Source organism: Alligator sinensis, unplaced genomic scaffold, assembly GCF_000455745.1.
Source record: "Alligator sinensis unplaced genomic scaffold, ASM45574v1 scaffold1420_1, whole genome shotgun sequence".
Classification (NCBI taxonomy): domain Eukaryota; kingdom Metazoa; phylum Chordata; order Crocodylia; family Alligatoridae; genus Alligator; species Alligator sinensis.
Genome location: NW_005842613.1, coordinates 78,816 through 93,308, shown reverse-complemented (window position 1 = coordinate 93,308; position 14,493 = coordinate 78,816). Strand labels below are relative to the sequence as shown.

The following is a 14,493-nucleotide window of genomic DNA, read 5'->3' as shown; positions in this document are numbered from 1 at the left end:
ATGGGTCTAACGTGAAGTGTTTGGGTCCTACAGTAAAGGGAGGCCAGTAACATGCCCAAGAGATCAAAATCTCGTTCTCATCTGTTGTAAGATGCTTTGAGATTCTTGGATGAAAAGTCCTCTAGGAAATCCAAGTGGTTTTATGAAAACCATTGCAGTCCTGGGAGACCTAGAGGAAAGCTCCTAATTTGGGAGTTTCTCAGCTAGACTCAGCTGTCCTAAAAATGCTTTTCTGGCAGGAGCACAGCTTTACTGGGGTTCAGTTCCTCTCTGCCACCGACCCCCTACTTGACCCTGGGCCAGTCGCTGGATCCCTCTGAGTTTAATAAAATGTCCTTGCTCCCGCACTTCCCTGTGTAGTCCTCAGCAGGGGGCTCTCTCTCCATTGGTGAATAGGCAGTCACTGCTGTGACTGCCATGTAGTGGAGCAGACCCCAGCTGACTCAGGGATCAGAAGCAGTTTAGCTGCTGCAGCCTGGAGCTTAGCATGAGCTCAATACCAAGGGGTTTATCTCAGCAACTTCGGGAGGAATGTACCCCATGGGCACGTGCATTGCCAAGGACTGGGCCCCAATCTCAGCCATGGCCTTGAGGGATTGTTATAACATGAGCGATTAGTCAGAAGAACATGAGACTTAGTCAGCAAGACCATTACCACCACCAATGCCTGAATTGCATGAACACCGGCTTGCTGTGAGCAGGGAGACAGGAGGGGCACATCTCACTTTCTCTTGCCTTCTTTCCTAGGTGGTGTTTAATATCCAGGGCCTGCAGACCATCCAGCAGGAGGAGGGCTGGTTCAGGCTGAGGCCAGATAAATCCAAGCCAAGAGTGGATGAGTGAGTCTCTGTCATTTATCCTGTCCTCTCCTGGGCAGGCTGAGGTAACGCTGATGTTCTGCTCACGGGTGCTGCCCCTGATGCTGCATGGTGGTGGCGCCGGTGCATCAATAGGGGTGCACTCCCCTCTGCATCAGTACTGGCCCCGCACCTCCCTGACACTCCATGCTGCCAGGAGTAGCATGGGCATCTCAGTAAGGGGCCCTCTCTCCTCTGCATCTGCCCTGGTCCTGCTGTGCCAGGGGCCCCAAGAAGCATGGAGCAGTACACACGAGTGAGGAGGGAGCGCTCTCCCCCCATGCCTGTTTCTTCACCCTTGTTAGCAATGCTGTAAGGGAGCAGCAGTCAATAGCATTCCTGAGTGCAGGGAACTGGCCCACTACTGGGCTGTGACATGCAGGGCATCCTTTCACTGTGGTTCTCTGCTCCATCTATTTCAGAGGCAACCTGGGCTCCCTGCAGCTGCAGGTGAGGCTGCGGGATGAGACAGTGCTGCCTTCCAGCTACTACCAGCCACTGGTCCAGCTGCTCTGCCAGGAAGTTAAAATGGGACCAAAGGTGAGGTGGCTGCACCCGCTCCCCCCCCATACAGGATGGCGCTGTGGGGCTGCCAAACATGGGAAGCACCTGAGGTGTCTGCCCACTTCTGGGCAAGAATTTACAGTTATAGAAGGGACCATTATGAGTCTCCTGCCTGGTCTGGGTAATGTCAAACGGTCCTGTTAAACGGTTCTGTCCCACAAGCTTTCATGCAATGTCCCTGACATCTCACCAGGCTGAGCATTTAATGGGTCTAGAGGGAAAACCACCCCTTGCTCCTAGACATGGCTCCTTTAAAATTGACTGTTTGTAATTAAATATAACTATAGGGTATTGCAAACTAGGACCCCACAGTGCAAGGGGCTGCGCAAGCACAGAGGGCTGGCCTCTGCTCCAGAGAGCTTACAGTCCAATAGAGGGAAATGGACAAAGCTGCACAGGGGAAGATGGCAGGACACATGCCAAGGAGAGGCCTGGCTCTCTCCCAGTGACTAGCCTTATGAGAGGAAAGGTGCCTGCTGAGGGGGTTACTCCTTTCACTCATATGAAGGAGGGTTGTCCATTTAGCATGCTCAGTGCGGGGCTCCAAGCCACCCTGTCAGGCCTGGTAGGGTTTGTGATACTGACTCTGCTGATGCTAATGCTGCATCTGCCCTGCAACCTTCACTCATCAGGGCTCCAAGCTGGGGTCTTTCACCAGCATCCAGAAAACCCCTCTGGAATATGACACCCTTCTCTGAGGGGAAAGGGCTTGGCCTGGCCTCTTCTGTTCCCCACAGCCCACACTTTTCTTCTGCCAGGATGGAAAAATACCCTTGATCACCCTGATTGATGAGACCACCACGGCCGAGTGCAGGCAGGAAGTGGCTATCAACCTCGTGAAGCTCTTTCTGGGCCAAGGGTTGGCCAAAGAGTTCCTGGACCTTCTCTTCAAGCTAGAATTGGACAAAACATGTAAGGCCCAAGGCCATGGGCACTGTTGCGCATTATGGCCTTGGAGTCACTGGGGAGCCTGTTGGTCTGGGACCCTCTTGACCTCAGTTATGGGGTTGCGAATCCTTTTTCCCCCATAATTTTGCCCAGGGGAGGGAGCGTCAGCTGCCTTTGTCTCTTCAAGCCCCCAAAAGCATCAGGTGGATTTAAGCTGAGTTCTGAGACAAGGCTGTGGGCCCCTTATTGTTTTCCCAGGCTAGTTCACCCATCAAGTTTATGTGCAAAATTGCCTGGCCTGCCTCTGCTCGGCATGTGCCAGGCTCCATGTGGATGAAGCCAGGCTCTGTGCTCCGGGGGCTTCTCATGGGTAACTCTCCTGCTCCTTTGTTTTTGCAGGTGAACCAAACACATTATTCCGGAGCAACTCCCTGGCCTCCAAGTCGATGGAGTCCTTCCTGAAGGTGCCTGCCCCGCACACTCTGCCCAAGCCTGTGAAACCCCTCACGCTGCCCCCTGGGGTGGAGATGCCCCCTGGGGCCAAGGAGTTTCCCCTGCAGTTGCAGTCCCTGGTCTGCTCCATGGAGGAGATTTGTTAAACTGATAGGACACTTTACCTTTGGCCAGTGCTAGGAGGTCTGACAGGGCACCCCCAACCCCCACCTTGGGACCCTTCCTTTGCTCCAGCAAAGGGCATGGTCGCCTATAGATCAGAGACAGGCTTGAAGCGGAACCCCGTAACTGGATGCAGATCTGTGCACTGCAGCCAGTCCCCACCTGCTCACCAGGCTGTGGGGAGAACCTCCTGATCATGAGCAGTGAAGAAACAGGGCCCTGAATCAGCTGCTGCAGGTGGGAACTGCCTGCCAATGTTGCACCCATGTCTAGTGACATCCAGGAGGGTGTGGGTGTGTTTAAGGTACCTCCAAGGCTTTCTCAGGCTGGAGGGCTGCAGTAGAGAATGTAGCTGGAGATGCAGAATATCCAGTCTTCCCCTTAGGAAGCAGGCAAAGCATGTCCTGTGGTGGCAATGGCAGGGGAGGAGAGAGACGGGCTTACCTGAGGGATTCATGGTTTTGCTAGCTAAAAACAAATGGGATGTCTTACAGGGAGACAAGACGCTGCAGTACATACTAGAGAGGGAGAGAGAGAGAGAGTGTGTGTGTGTAACCTGGTGAGCCTGTGGGTACGTGGCTCACATCACGATCTATCTCGCGCAGGTAGCAGGGATGCAGTATTTGCACAGCATCCTGGGGCCAACAATTAACCGTGTCTTTGAGGAGAAGAAGTATGTGGAGCTGGACCCCAGCAAGGTGGAGATTAAAGATGTTGGGTAAGGGTTGAGCCAAGTGTCACACCCAGCATGCGTCCCTGTTTGGGGTCAAAGCAGAGAAAAGAGGGAGAAGGGGCAGGGGCTCAGCCCCAAGGGCTGAGACGCCAATATGCCAACTGCCAGCCCAGCCTGTGCCCTGGTCCCAGGCACTGGGCCTACCTCCTTGCCACCTGCCAGGGGCCTGATCCTCTTCTCACATGGCTGTAAAGGAGGAATAACAGTGGTATAAATCTGGTGCAAATAAGATCTGGCCCATGATCTTGAAAGGCCAGAGTCTGGGGACCCAGAGTGGTCATTTGGCACCACTCTGCTAATGTCAGAGGTCCCCACTCATCCCTGGCACTGGATCTCGCACGCAGCCACACTCTGCTACCTAGAGCAGTAGCATAGTTGCATAAATACCAGCCAGCAGGTCCCTGTCTGTCTGTACCGTGGACCTCTGGAGGATGTTGGCCCAGTAGCACCAGAGGGCTGGCATTCAGGCAAGTTCAGAGCTCTGGATCCATGGCTGGGAAGGTGGAGCTCCCACTCTTATCTCTGTGTATGTCACCCTATAAGGCACAGGCATGAGCTTCTGTGGGGCAGGCTCAGGCACCTGAGGCTGGAGAGCTGTATTAGCCTGGTGTTAATTAACCTTGCTGGGAAGAAGAGTAAATTATTATGGTGTGGTGTCCAGGCTGCTACTGCTTCCAGTGCTCAAGCTGGCTCGGTCAGAGGTGTCCCTACCCTGTGCTGCATTGTGCAGTGGAGATATGGTGTCTGTGCCTCTGAATGCAGACAAATCACTGTGGGGTCACGTGATGACTTAGAAGTGGGTGCACCCAGCAGCTGCCACACTTGCTCATTCAGTGGCCTGCATCTCTCAGCAGCTAGGGCTGGGCTCTTGGGCCCCCCTGCATTCACCAGTGGTGCAGTACCCAGCACAGTGTAGGACAGAAGAAAATCGTTCCTGACCCAGCCTGTCACCAGTCAGCCCTGAAGCATGTGGGATGCTATTACTGTCCTCCAGCTGAGCAGCAGTTGAGAGCATTTGGGCCCACAGTGGGTCTTGCCTGAGTGTGTTTGTCTGGCCGCTGGCAGGTGCTCAGGGCTGCACCGGATCCAGACGGAGAGCGAGGTGATCCAGCAGAGTGCCCAGCACTTGCAGTCTTATTTGGGTGAGCTCCTTGCCGCCATTGCCAAGTCAGTGAAGATGTGTCCCGCCAACATCCGTGCCACCTTCCGGCAGCTCTTCACACGAGTGGGAGAGCGTTTCCCCGAGAACAAGCACAAGGTCAGTAGACCGGTGCTTCTGGGCCTGGTCTGTCTCGTGTGGGGCAGTGCAGGGGAGCAGGCACTACAGGGCCCGGGAGAAGGCTGCCGCACTGCCAGAGGGACCATAACTCCTTGGGGCACCCTGTGGGAGAGACTCTAAACTGGAGGACACCTGAAAACCCAAACGGTTCAGATGCAGAGACCTGTTTGTGGTGCCCTACAGAAGCTGTAGTCCAGTTGTTTTCTGTTCTCATCCCTTTCTCTGGGCTGGGCTTCCCAGCCACGCTGTTTCCCCAGATGCACCATGGCTAGGGGCTCCTATATGTACCATGCCCTTGCCTTTCCCCAAGGGAAATTCTGTTATGGAGATGGGGTCCAACCCATGAGCCAGGCCTGCAGAGAAGACCTGGGGCATGGGGAGTGTGAGATGCAGCTCCTGCGACACCCCGTGGCAGCTCTGCAGAATGACAATTGAGAGCTGTCCACAGCACAGTGAAAGCAGGTCGTCTTTGCTGTGGGAGCCACCTCCAATCCTAGCGGCTCATGATTGTGAAGGATCTGAGGGGCTTTTTGAAGGAGAGGGGCATGAACCTCAGTGCCCACTTCCTTCTGGCCCCTGGAATGACATCCTGCCTTCCCTGAATTCCCCCTGCAGCTTATACAGGAGGAAGGATTCTCCCGAGTCCCAGTAAACAGCTGACACCTTCCCCCACCCCAGAGCTGGTTGCATTGTAGGGCTGGGCGGATACACTGGATGGTTTCTGCAGCATTTTGAGATGTCTCAAGGCCTTGATAGCTCTGGAGGGTCCCATTCTGGTCTGCCTTGCACAGATGGTAACAGCAGTGGAGCCCTATGCCAGTGCATGTGCGTGTGTGTGTGTGCACGGACATGCACCTATCATTGCACATCAGTGTTGATGAGTGATTTCCCCACAGAACGTGAAGTTCATCGCCGTTACCAGCTTTCTCAGCCTCCGCTTCTTCTCCCCGGCCGTCATGTCCCCCAAGCTCTTTCACCTGCGGGAGAAGCACGCAGATGCCCGTACCAGTCGCACCCTGCTGCTTTTGGCTAAGGTGAGCCCTGGGATGCGCTGTCAGCATATGTGTGTGTGTGTGTGTGTGTGTGTGTGTGTGTGTGTGTGTGTGTGTGTGTGTGTGTGTGTGGGAGAGGTGGGTCTTGTGCCTCAGGGACCATTGGGGTCCTTGTGAGCATGCCCCAGGGCTGCGTGTTCTTTTAGGCAAGCTGAAGGATGCCTTCATGGATCGGGATGGGGCAGTGACTACTGGGCACTGACTCCTGGGCAGTGGATAGATTTGGGGTCCCCCAGCAATTGAAGGACCCCCTCCTACAGATGCCATGGTTGGGTGAGATTTCTGTGGGGAGGAGGGGGGGGGGAATCTTGAACCAGTTGAGTCAGTCACACAGGCAGAGAACTGCTTTGCCTGTGTCCTTCCAGCTCCATAAAGAGCCCCTTTCTCTGCCGTGAGGAATGCTGCTGGGGGTCTGGTCTCCTGGGGAGTCCTGCAGTGCCAAGTGGCGTGGTCCTGCTCTAGTCTTGTCCAAAGTGTACGGGCCTCTTTGATGGCTGCGAGGCACCTTGGCTGCTTTCTGGGCATGCCATGAGCCCTGCCTTTTCATTTGGGGCCAGGCAATCCAGACCATTGGGAACATGGACACTGCAGCGAGCCGCACCAAGGAGGCATGGATGGCCCCTCTGCAGCCCACCATCCAGCAGGGTGTCGCCCACATGAAGGAATTCATCATCAAGCTCGTGGACATTGAGGAGAAGGAAGGTGAACAAGGCTCCTGAAGCCAGATTGTCCAGGGACCCACACTGGGTCTGGCTGGCTCAGGGGCATTTGCCATTGCTGGTGGTCCCCTGTCCTGAAGTGAGTGTTCCCTGGCTGGAACTTGGTCACCCTGTTTAGTCTATATGGTGATAGTTGGGTAGATGGCACACAGATGGATCTCCCCGTGCCTCATAAGAAGGGCAGTGCAGCCAGTGGAGAGGGCCTTAAGCTAGGAAGGAGGAGACCTCCGTCCTCATCCCAGTCCATGGGGCCGCCTCTGATTTTCTGGGTCACCTGCCCTGTGTCCCTGTTTGCAAGAAGGGAGTGACGGCTCCATGCCCATCACTACTCTGAGGCCCAGGGGCGCCAAGGCTGCCAGCTGTCATTCCCACAAAAGTTTCGTGGCTCTGGGAGCATCAGCCCTGGGGTCTGTCATTTGCAGAGCTGGACCTGCAGAAGGCACTGACCCTGCAGACCCTCATTGTGAAGGAAGGACCACTGTTCATCCACAAGACCAAAGGCAAAGGGCCACTTATGTCGTCGTCCTTCAAGAAACTGTACTTCTCCCTCACGAGTGAAGCCCTCAGTTTTGCCAAGACACCCAGCTCCAAGGTGAGGGCAGGGGTAGGAGGTCATGCTCTGCTGTGACCTGGGACTGGATGGGCATATGGTGTCAGGGACCGACCCATCCTTGGCAGCCAGCCTCTGGATCAGTCTCTTCTGGTCTGTACTGGGGAAGTGCAGTTCTTGGCCTGGTGCTGGGTGTTGCCTGAACTGTACAGAGAGAGAAATTTTCCTGCTGAAGCCCTCAGCACCAGCCCCCACCTCTATGCTGCCTCCACTCCAGCATCCCATGGGCCTCTTGAGAGGGCACTGAGCCCCTGAGGACACACAGGACAGGGTTGGAGGGGGCATATTTGCCCCTGTGAGACCTGGCAGGGCAAGTGCAAGGATTTGGCAGCCTGGAGTGGGGAGGGGTGCAGCTGGAAGCAGGGCTTAGGCTTCACTCACCCATCTGTGAAATGGGTTTGAACTGTCCCTAGCACTGAGGGAGCGTACATGGGAGGTAAAGGGGGATGGGCAGTATGCATGTGAAGCCTCAGAGGCGGGACTAGCTAACTCATCACTTGGAGGTCTAAAGGCAATGGAGCTGCTTCACAGCCCATGCCCAGTGGTCCTTGCAGTGGAAGGAACCCACGGCCATCTGGATCTGGTAGGTCACGCCTGTCTTCCCCTCTAATGCTTCTGCCCCCTGCGTTGGGCTGCCATTCAGAAAAGCTCCTTCATCACCTTGTCCAACATCCGGGCGGCTGAGAAGGTGGAGGAGAAAAGCTTTGGCAACTCCCACGTGATGCAGATCATCTATATGGACGAGACGGGGCAGTCGGAGACGGCCTATCTGCAGTGCAAGGTGGGACTGCCACCAGGCAGGTGCCTTTGTGGAGTGGGTAGGGGGTGTGCCCATGGGTAGTGGAGAAAGAGGAGCTTGGGCAGTTGGACCAGACTGGAGTGTGCGAGCCTGGGAGCTGAAGCGATGCATCATGCCCGTGGTTCTGAGGAACCAGGGACAGCCTGGGAATATCTGGGCAGCAGGAGGTGCTGCAGTGTGGAGGTGCTGCCTCAGGCAAGGGCCACAGCTAGAGGCAGCAGGCGTGCTGGGCTGGGTGCAACGACAATGTGTGGGAGCCCTGGGCTCTAAGCTGTGCAGGGCTGGCATTGCACAGCTCGACACCCCACCCCCAGCTCCAGTCCTAGCCCCTTGCCCATGTTTCAGTGTGTCAACGAGCTGAACCAGTGGCTCTCAGCCCTGAGGAAGGTCTGCGTGAACAACTCAGAGATGCTGTGCTCCTATCACCCCGGTGTGTTCAGAGGAGACAAGTGGAGCTGCTGCCACCAGAAGGACAAGTCAGGTACTGTGCCCTGCAGCCTGCTCTCTGCAAAGGGCGACGAATGAGTCGGGCGGGGACAGCAGCAGGACTCGTGGGGTCTCTGCCACAGCTCTGCCACTGAGTCCCCATGGGATCTTGGGTAGGTCACCCAGCCTGTCTGTGCCTTCAGCTCCTGGCTGATGGGGATGCTGTGAGGCCTGCCCTTGGGGGTGGAAAATGCTTGGCTTGAGGGGGTGCAGAGCACTGTTGCTTTCACTGGGGCTTGTGGTGTGTTAAACTGCACCTTACCAAGGCTATGGGGCTCTCCCACCTCTAAGTCAGAATAAGGTGGAGGGTGAACTAGGCACAGAGATATAAAACCTAACTCCCTAGGACACCCAGGCCACTTGAGGATCTGTGTGCAGGCTGTGTGGGTCTAGCTCCAGTGCTACCTTCTGTCCGTGCAAGCCACACATCTGACACCAACCTCCTGGCTCTCGCTGGCCTCCTAGGTTTGGGCTGTGATAAAACCCGGCACGGAGTCACGCTGCAGGAGTGGAATGATCCCTTGGATCCAGACCTAGAGTCTCAGCTGATTTTCAGGCACCTGCTTGGAGTGAGGGAAGCGATGAGGTGAGGCACACCCCCACAGCGGGACTAGGACTGTACAAGTGGGTGCCTGGGAGGATGTACATGTGGGGTGAGTCTCACATGCCATGCACTCATTCTTGGGGATCATCACGAGCAGTGGGCAGGGACTGACCAGCACAGAGCAGCTTGCACGGCCGTGGGGCCACAGGTGAGGAGAGTTGCCTGCACTGTGCTATCCAGTGGCCTGTCCCATTCAGGCTGGAACTGGCCTGGGCCTCGTTTAAGGCTCTCTGCACCAGTCCCACGGGCTGTGGTAACATGGGGTGGAGGCGGTGCACACCAGGCTCTGTGGGGACTAGTCTCCAGTCTCTGTGATGATGGATGAGGTGCCCTGGGGGGAAACAGGTGGGTGAGTCCAGAAAGCAGAAATCATAAAGTCCTATGAGTCCTATGAGTCTCCCCCCATCCTTCAGGCAGGACTGTTCTCAGCAGTGCTGTGCAGTGCCTGGTTGTACCTGTCCCTGATGATGGGGCTCCTCTCTTTTCCTCCTCCACAAATTGCCTTCTCCTGTCCCTGTAACATCTGGGCTGGGCTGGCCTTGCCTTTCTGTGACCCCACCGGAGTGCTACAGTAGAGCGGGAGAACACGGGAAGGAGGATGGGCAAGGGGCTGAAATGGCTCCTCAGTCTTTAGGAGAAGCCACTGCGTGCCCCAAGCTAGCCAGGGGAGCAGACAGACCACCCTGCACAGTGCTGGACACCTCCAGCTCCCTTTGTTGGTAGTGTCTTGCAGGACTGAATAAGGCTGAGGCCAAGCTGACAAGGGGAATTGGCCCATTGTGTGTGTTGCACTTAGAAACCCAGTTCTTCTTCTTTCTTGTTATCCAAAGGGAAAAGTACCAGGAGTTGATGCTGGAGAAAAGGGAAAACGGCCTGAGCCAAAGTGAAGGTACTACCTTGCTGTGACAGTGCTGCCTTATCAAGCCTTCCAGGGCACCCCTGGGACCACCTTGATGTGCAAGTTGTTGTGCAGCCGTGTTTCCTCCACGGTCTATAGTGCCCATTCCCCTTCTGAAGTGATCACTTCCATTCCCCCCAATAGGCTCAGATGGCAGTACTTGTTCTACCTGGGGTGGATTTGCTTCTCTCTCAGACATGAGGGAAGGACACTTGGTGCCCACCAGCCTGTCTTCCAGCTCCCCTAACTACACAGCAGGTCTCGCTAAAGAAAGCACTGAACGTGTGGTTTTTCCATGTGCAACAGGTTAGGAATCTCGCCGGGCTTGCCTCATCCAGTGCCAGGTGACCTAGGGACAGGACATCTTGGTCAACTGGTGCAGCAAGCACATAGCAGACCTTGTCCAAAGTCTGTGAAAGGCAGTGGCAAGATTCCTGTTGACTAGATCAGGCCCTGAGTGACCTCGCTGTGTGAACATGGTTTACAGAAGGTCCATGGCCATCCCCGAGTGCCACAGCAATGGGCTCTGGTGGAAGAACATAGATGGATTTAGGAGGCGGTTGGCCTTTAGCAGGCTTTCCTGCCACTGTTCAGTCCCCATGGCTTGTGTTTAGGCACAAAGGCCCTTCCGCTGGTATAAGCTAGAAGCCCTGCACTGGCTTCCCGGGTTCCCCTACTGCCCATGCACCCCCAGAATGGCTGTGGGAGGTGGATTACGAGCGCCTGTGGCTGGTGTGTATGGTGGGATATGTAGTCCAGCCAAGTAGCCAGGCCCACAGCAGAGAATGGACATGAGGCAACAGAGCTACAGCTCCCTGGGGGCCCGCATCAGCATGGCTGAATCCATGGGTGTGAAGTGTTGGATTTTTTTTTGCTGAGAAAAATGTAAGCACTGCTCAGAAAAGGCAGTACTTATACCTCATAAAAGACACTGCTTCCTTGCAAGCCCAATTTTACCTCAAAAAACGGAAAATTTAGAGTTTAGTCAGAGAATAGTTGACTTGATATAGCAAAAGCTGCCTCTCCAGGCCCTGGGCCAGGCAGTGGCATCCGCTCCTCAGGGATGGGTGTGTTGGCAGCAGCTGCTGCTGGAAGAGGAATCTAACTGCAGGTGTTACCTCTGCTTGTTCCTCCTTCACAGCCCCCGAAAACATGGATGGTCCTACCAGGCTCTTCCACGTGCTGCAGGACCTCGAGGAAGCCCACCACAAGGCGAGCATTGCCAACAAGGACAAGAACTGCCTTGTGGAGCTGCAGACGTGACCGCCTGGGCGAGAGCCAGTCCACCAGGGCAGGGATGTGCTCTCACTCACGCTAGTGCGGTCTGGTTGTGTCCGTGGGAGCTGCCAACACCAGATGAAGTAGCAAGGGGGAAATCTCCTCGTGCTGACTTCTTGCTCGCACATTTGCCCTGCCACTCAGAAAGTCATGTAATGGACTCGGCTAGCTCAGTGTCTCCATTACTGAATGGAATCTGTTCCCCCTCCCTCTCGTGCCCTTGTTAGCGATGTATGTCAGTCGAGTGTGGGATCAGTGTGTGCTGGTTCACTCAGTTGGGAGCATGGAATTGCCCTCATCTCCCCTCCACCAGGCTGGCATTATGGTGTCTCTGGTTTTCATCTGTCAACCAACACCCATGCATGTGCCCAAATCCCATCTGGTGCCACATTGCATCCCTGTATGTGAGCCACTTCCCTTGTGCACTGAATCTCCATGGTCAAATGGACCCAGCCAATCTCAATGTAGCAGCAAAACCAGAAATCATGCACAGGCCAAAACAGCAGTAGAAAAGCAGGACTGGCTGATGAGGCATGGCTTGAGGATCGGGAAACTTGGGTTCCCTTTGCTCCTCTGCCTTGGACCCACTGTGTGACCTTTGGCAAATCATATGACCCTTCTCTGCCTCTATCCACCATCTCTGAAGTGGGGCTGGCACCTTCATCCACATGCTCACGCCCTCTTCTGTTCAGGTGTCTGGAGATCCTTTGCTGAGACCCTGGAGAAAGGTTGCACACTCTTATGGATGCTGATGACCACCAGAACCCTATAACTTGCATCCCTGAGAGGCCTGGCCCTCTGTGGCACCAGCAGCATGTCACATAGCATGGGAAAGGCTTAATAGGCCTGGAGCTGAGCACTTCAGATGCTGTCTCTTGCCTGCGGGTGCAGGGCAGGAGGGTTGGGAGGGAAGGAATCCTGCTGGCCACAAAGTGAGAGCTCTGCAGATTAGAGAGGCTGGGGGGCAAGAGGCTCTTCAGTCAAGCCTCTAGAGGTCTGCTCCCAGCATCATCCATCCTGGGTAAGGCGCTTTGGGGCTTTTAGGAGCACTTGGGAGTGGAGGGGGGCGGATCTTGGAACACCTAGAGTCAGGCCTCTCTGCCTTAGTTTCCCCATCTGTCGTTGAGGAGAAGGATATTAGGGCCATGGGAGTTCTCTAGTGACAGGTGGGCCCGCCCTGCATCCAAGTCACTGACGGCAGGTTCTGGTGTTTTGTGCCCGTGCTGGCAATGAAAAGAGGCTCCTGGGGATCCTGGGATATGCCAAGCACCACTTGTCCCTCAGGCAGCCATTGCACAAGTGCCCAGACCATGTAGCAGGGCCACTACAAACTGCTGCCTGTGTCATGCTCTCAGGCCAGCAGCCAAGCCAAGCTGCTGTTTGCCCTGTGCTGCCATGCTGCTGCACAGAGCCTGCAGTTCCTCCCCATGCTGGCTGCCTGCTGGCTTACATGGAAGCAGTGCTGCCTTGTGCACACAGCCAGAGTGCCAGCAGGTGATACAACCAATGCCACTGGCACAGGGCAGCCACCTGGCAGAGGGAAGTCCATCTGTGCTGCGTGCCATGGGCTGTGGCCAGAGCCTGCCAGGCCATGGCTGGTGTGTTCCTTACTTGGGTGACTGCAGCCTCTGGAAGTGAAGGCCTGTGATGGGGTGTCCGTGGCGCCGCCCTCCCCACCACTGCACAACAGCACAACGCGGCGCAGGTGCTCTGTATGGGAATGTACAATAAAGGCATCTTGTATCATGACGCCCAGCATCTGCATCCTCACTGCCTGCCTGCTGCACCCTCAGGCAAAGCCTCTGGGGCTGATGGGGACGGGCTTAGCACAGGGGGCTGGAGAGCGGGGTTCCTGTAACCCTTTCTACTACTTCCTTCCCATGGCTGACCAAAGTGTAGTACTTTGGTCTCTGATGCACTTCCATTTTCATCTGTCCTGAGTTATCTCCTCCCAGACGTGGCCTACATTACTGTATTTACTTCAATCCAAGATGACTTTGAATCAATAATTTGAGCCAAAGATGAAGGTAAGCAGTTCCTCAACTGCTGGCGGGGAGCGGGTTGGGGAAGGTGGTAAAGAGGCAGGGTAGGCTGCAGTGTCTCCCACACCCCTCAAGCCACCCAGGCCTGTAGCGGGTGGTGGCTCAGCTCTGGCTTCAGCCCTGAAGCTGAGCCTGGCCTGGGCCAGTACTAAAAATCTAATACAACAGGGCTTTTTTCCCCTGTGAGTTGACATCCTGGCAGGGCAATCTCCGCATCCAGCTGCTTGCTCCCCCCTCCCCTCCCCCAACCACAGTGGGGGCAGCTTTATCGGGTCCGGGGCAATCAGAGCAGGGGCAGGGGCCCCACTTTGCGGCTTTGCCCCAGGCCCCACACCCTGCTCAGATCAGCTCTGACACTCGGCATTTGCGGGGGGGCTGCTAGTTAGCAGCGTGGCACGAACAACCTGCGCTCTGGACAGGGTAAGACCGGTCACACGTGTCCAGCAGAGTCCCCAGGTGGCACAGGGGTGTGTCATGGGGTGGCCCAAACAGCACTTCTAGCCATAATTACAGCCCCAAAGCCAGTTCCTTATTCGAGCCATTAGACTTAGTACAGTGGGGATGGGGGGAGCTCAGCTGGCAGCCTGGCACAGCCAAACCCTGCTTTGGGCCGGGCAGGACCGTGGTCCCCGCCGGCTCTTTGGGACAGCCCCGCAGTGGCACGGAGAGGAAGTGTGGGGTGGCCCACGAAGTATTTTGCCCCGAATCCCATCCTAATCTGAGCTGCACTTAGGGCTCTGTACTGGATGCAGGGTATTATTTTACATATTAATTAGTACATCTGCATAGCTAATGCAATTCTCTCTGTGTAGGATGTGTAATTCATTAATAACAAGCTTTTATTGGGTCTAGATTAGCTTTGAAAAAGGAAGTGGCAACCGGGAATAAGAAACGGGGAATAAGCAACCAACTTCAGGCTCAGCAGACCAGGGCTGCAGGGACCGCAGGGGCCGCAGCCGCTCGGAGCAGGACGCGGGGGGCGGGGCAGTGCTCCTCCACCCTGGAGGCGGCTCGTCCAGCATCTCCCGCGCGGGGGGCGGGGCCTCGGGGCACTGCAGTCACTCGCGCG

At 55.8% G+C, this 14,493-nt stretch overlaps 1 protein-coding gene across 2 annotated transcripts in view; it reads left to right on the top strand.

Moving 5' to 3' along the window:
* Window positions 1-13,125, top strand: part of LOC102378485 (ras GTPase-activating protein 4) — a 46,623-nt gene extending 33,498 nt beyond the window's left edge. The window contains exons 8-22 of one of the 2 annotated variants that reach the window (XM_006033225.2): window positions 748-839; window positions 1,280-1,397; window positions 2,180-2,333; window positions 2,709-2,773; window positions 3,530-3,642; window positions 4,723-4,915; window positions 5,833-5,970; window positions 6,546-6,690; window positions 7,130-7,299; window positions 7,961-8,098; window positions 8,462-8,597; window positions 9,068-9,188; window positions 10,037-10,095; window positions 10,249-10,410; window positions 11,246-13,125. In XM_006033225.2, the coding sequence (XP_006033287.1) occupies window positions 748-839; window positions 1,280-1,397; window positions 2,180-2,333; window positions 2,709-2,773; window positions 3,530-3,642; window positions 4,723-4,915; window positions 5,833-5,970; window positions 6,546-6,690; window positions 7,130-7,299; window positions 7,961-8,098; window positions 8,462-8,597; window positions 9,068-9,188; window positions 10,037-10,095; window positions 10,249-10,410; window positions 11,246-11,367 (1,926 nt within the window). In that variant the 3' untranslated portion in view covers window positions 11,368-13,125. The remainder of the gene's footprint in view (window positions 1-747; window positions 840-1,279; window positions 1,398-2,179; window positions 2,334-2,708; window positions 2,774-3,529; window positions 3,643-4,722; window positions 4,916-5,832; window positions 5,971-6,545; window positions 6,691-7,129; window positions 7,300-7,960; window positions 8,099-8,461; window positions 8,598-9,067; window positions 9,189-10,036; window positions 10,096-10,248; window positions 10,411-11,245) is intronic. The other variant, XM_006033226.2, reaches the window with a different exon arrangement.
* The last annotated feature ends 1,368 nt before the right edge of the window (window positions 13,126-14,493 follow it).